This window comes from Charadrius vociferus, unplaced genomic scaffold (genome assembly GCF_000708025.1).
Source record: "Charadrius vociferus isolate BGI_N301 unplaced genomic scaffold, ASM70802v2 scaffold450, whole genome shotgun sequence".
NCBI classification, from domain to species: Eukaryota; Metazoa; Chordata; class Aves; order Charadriiformes; family Charadriidae; genus Charadrius; species Charadrius vociferus.
Window position 1 is genome coordinate 2,219,143 of NW_009646931.1, and position 1,552 is coordinate 2,220,694.

At 43.4% G+C, this 1,552-nt stretch overlaps 1 protein-coding gene across 1 annotated transcript in view; it reads right to left on the bottom strand.

Annotated features, from left to right (window-relative positions):
* Positions 1 to 1,542, bottom strand: part of WDR70 (WD repeat domain 70) — a 141,124-nt gene extending 139,582 nt beyond the window's left edge. Inside the window, exon 1 of the mRNA XM_009894710.1 lies at positions 1,317 to 1,542. Coding sequence (XP_009893012.1) covers positions 1,317 to 1,542 — 226 coding nt within the window. The remainder of the gene's footprint in view (positions 1 to 1,316) is intronic.
* Between the last annotated feature and the right edge of the window lie 10 nt (positions 1,543 to 1,552).

Consider the following 1,552-nt stretch of genomic DNA (forward strand, 5'->3'; position numbering starts at 1 on the left):
GCCCACCTCTCCAGCCTGTCCAGGTCACTCTGGATGGCATCCCTCCCCTCCAGCGTGTCATGATCAACCTTATCAACAACAAAACGCATTGTGCTTCCTTTATGGATAAGAGCCTAGAAACCGAAGGGGGAGGGGAGGAGTGGGTGCAAGGGAGGGGACCCATTCAAGATCATATTCAAGATGTCTTGACTTAAAGACATTATGTTTTTGTAATAGCTTACTGGACTTCCCTCCTAAACTAAAGCATAGTGTAAGCAAATGATCTCTTATAAGGAATGATAGCTCAACCTGAACCAGCATCAAAAATGAAAAGGTTTCCAACATGGAAACACATTGTTGTGTTTAGATTCAGCCAACACAAAAAATGGTCCATATCAAGTTTTGGCATCTCATCTATACCTGAATTTCACAACGTCTTAAAGTCCACAAAGTCAATAAGCCTCTACAGAGGTCTGTTCTTGTGGTTTTGTGTAGACTCAAAACAATAAAAACAACCAACATCATAATTATCTCATTCTTTCATACAGAATTGCTTTCTTCATGATAAGGTGCTTCAAGTCTACTAACTTCATAAACTGCAACACTTTAGAGAGCAGATTAAGTGTAATCTAGTATGATAGAAGCTGCTCAACCATGACCGCATCACGTGAAACAAACAAAAAACCAAACCCACATATTCTGCACAAACTGTCTAAGTGGAGGGAAAAAGCATGGACATGTGGGTTGGCAAAGGTGTTTCTAAAACACACATGAGGGTCTTCCAAGGACCTTCTTTGGAATGGTGTTTGCTTGAATACAGGCAGCAAGAGACAAAATTTTCCCCATCTCCCATTCTCAAAGCACCTCCTTGAAAACTTACCCACTCCCAGCACAGCAGAAAACAGAGATAAATTTGTGGGCTGCTATATAACCTGCTGTTCAGTATAAGACTCACATTTCTTCTTTGTTATTGTGTTATCTCTAGATTAAAGCTGTCTGTACCAACTCCCCTTCCAAAATAAACACAGAGCTAAGCAAAAGAAAAAAAAGAACCAGTCCTGTGTTCAAATCGACCTTCTTCCTGTGTCTGTAAGCTACGCATCACAACAGGAACCTTGCACATGCATACTACTCTTACATACTCAGACAACGTATGTCAATTAATATCTTGACTATTTACTATGCCCCATGCTGTTTAGGACCATTTTCCTTGAACAAAACTGCACCTGTTTTTTGTTCTCTAGACAGTCAGTCTGAGGTACTTCAAACATCACCCCAAGACCGAAAACCAGGATGCCGTTTAAGACGCATTAACCGACTACACACGCACATCTTACCCAAGACCTTCCTGCTCCTCTCCACTGCAGTTCTTCTCGTTTGCTCAAACATGGCTTCGAGGTCGAAAGTCCGAGCTTTCTTCCCTGAAAATGAAGAAAAAAAAGACTGGAACACAGACTCACCCTGGCCACGGGCACTCCGGCAGCTCCAGGCCGGGGGTGGGGAATACGGGGGGCGACAAGCACAACCGCTTTGTTTCCACCTCCAACCGCCAGCCTTCCCCATCTCCCACCCC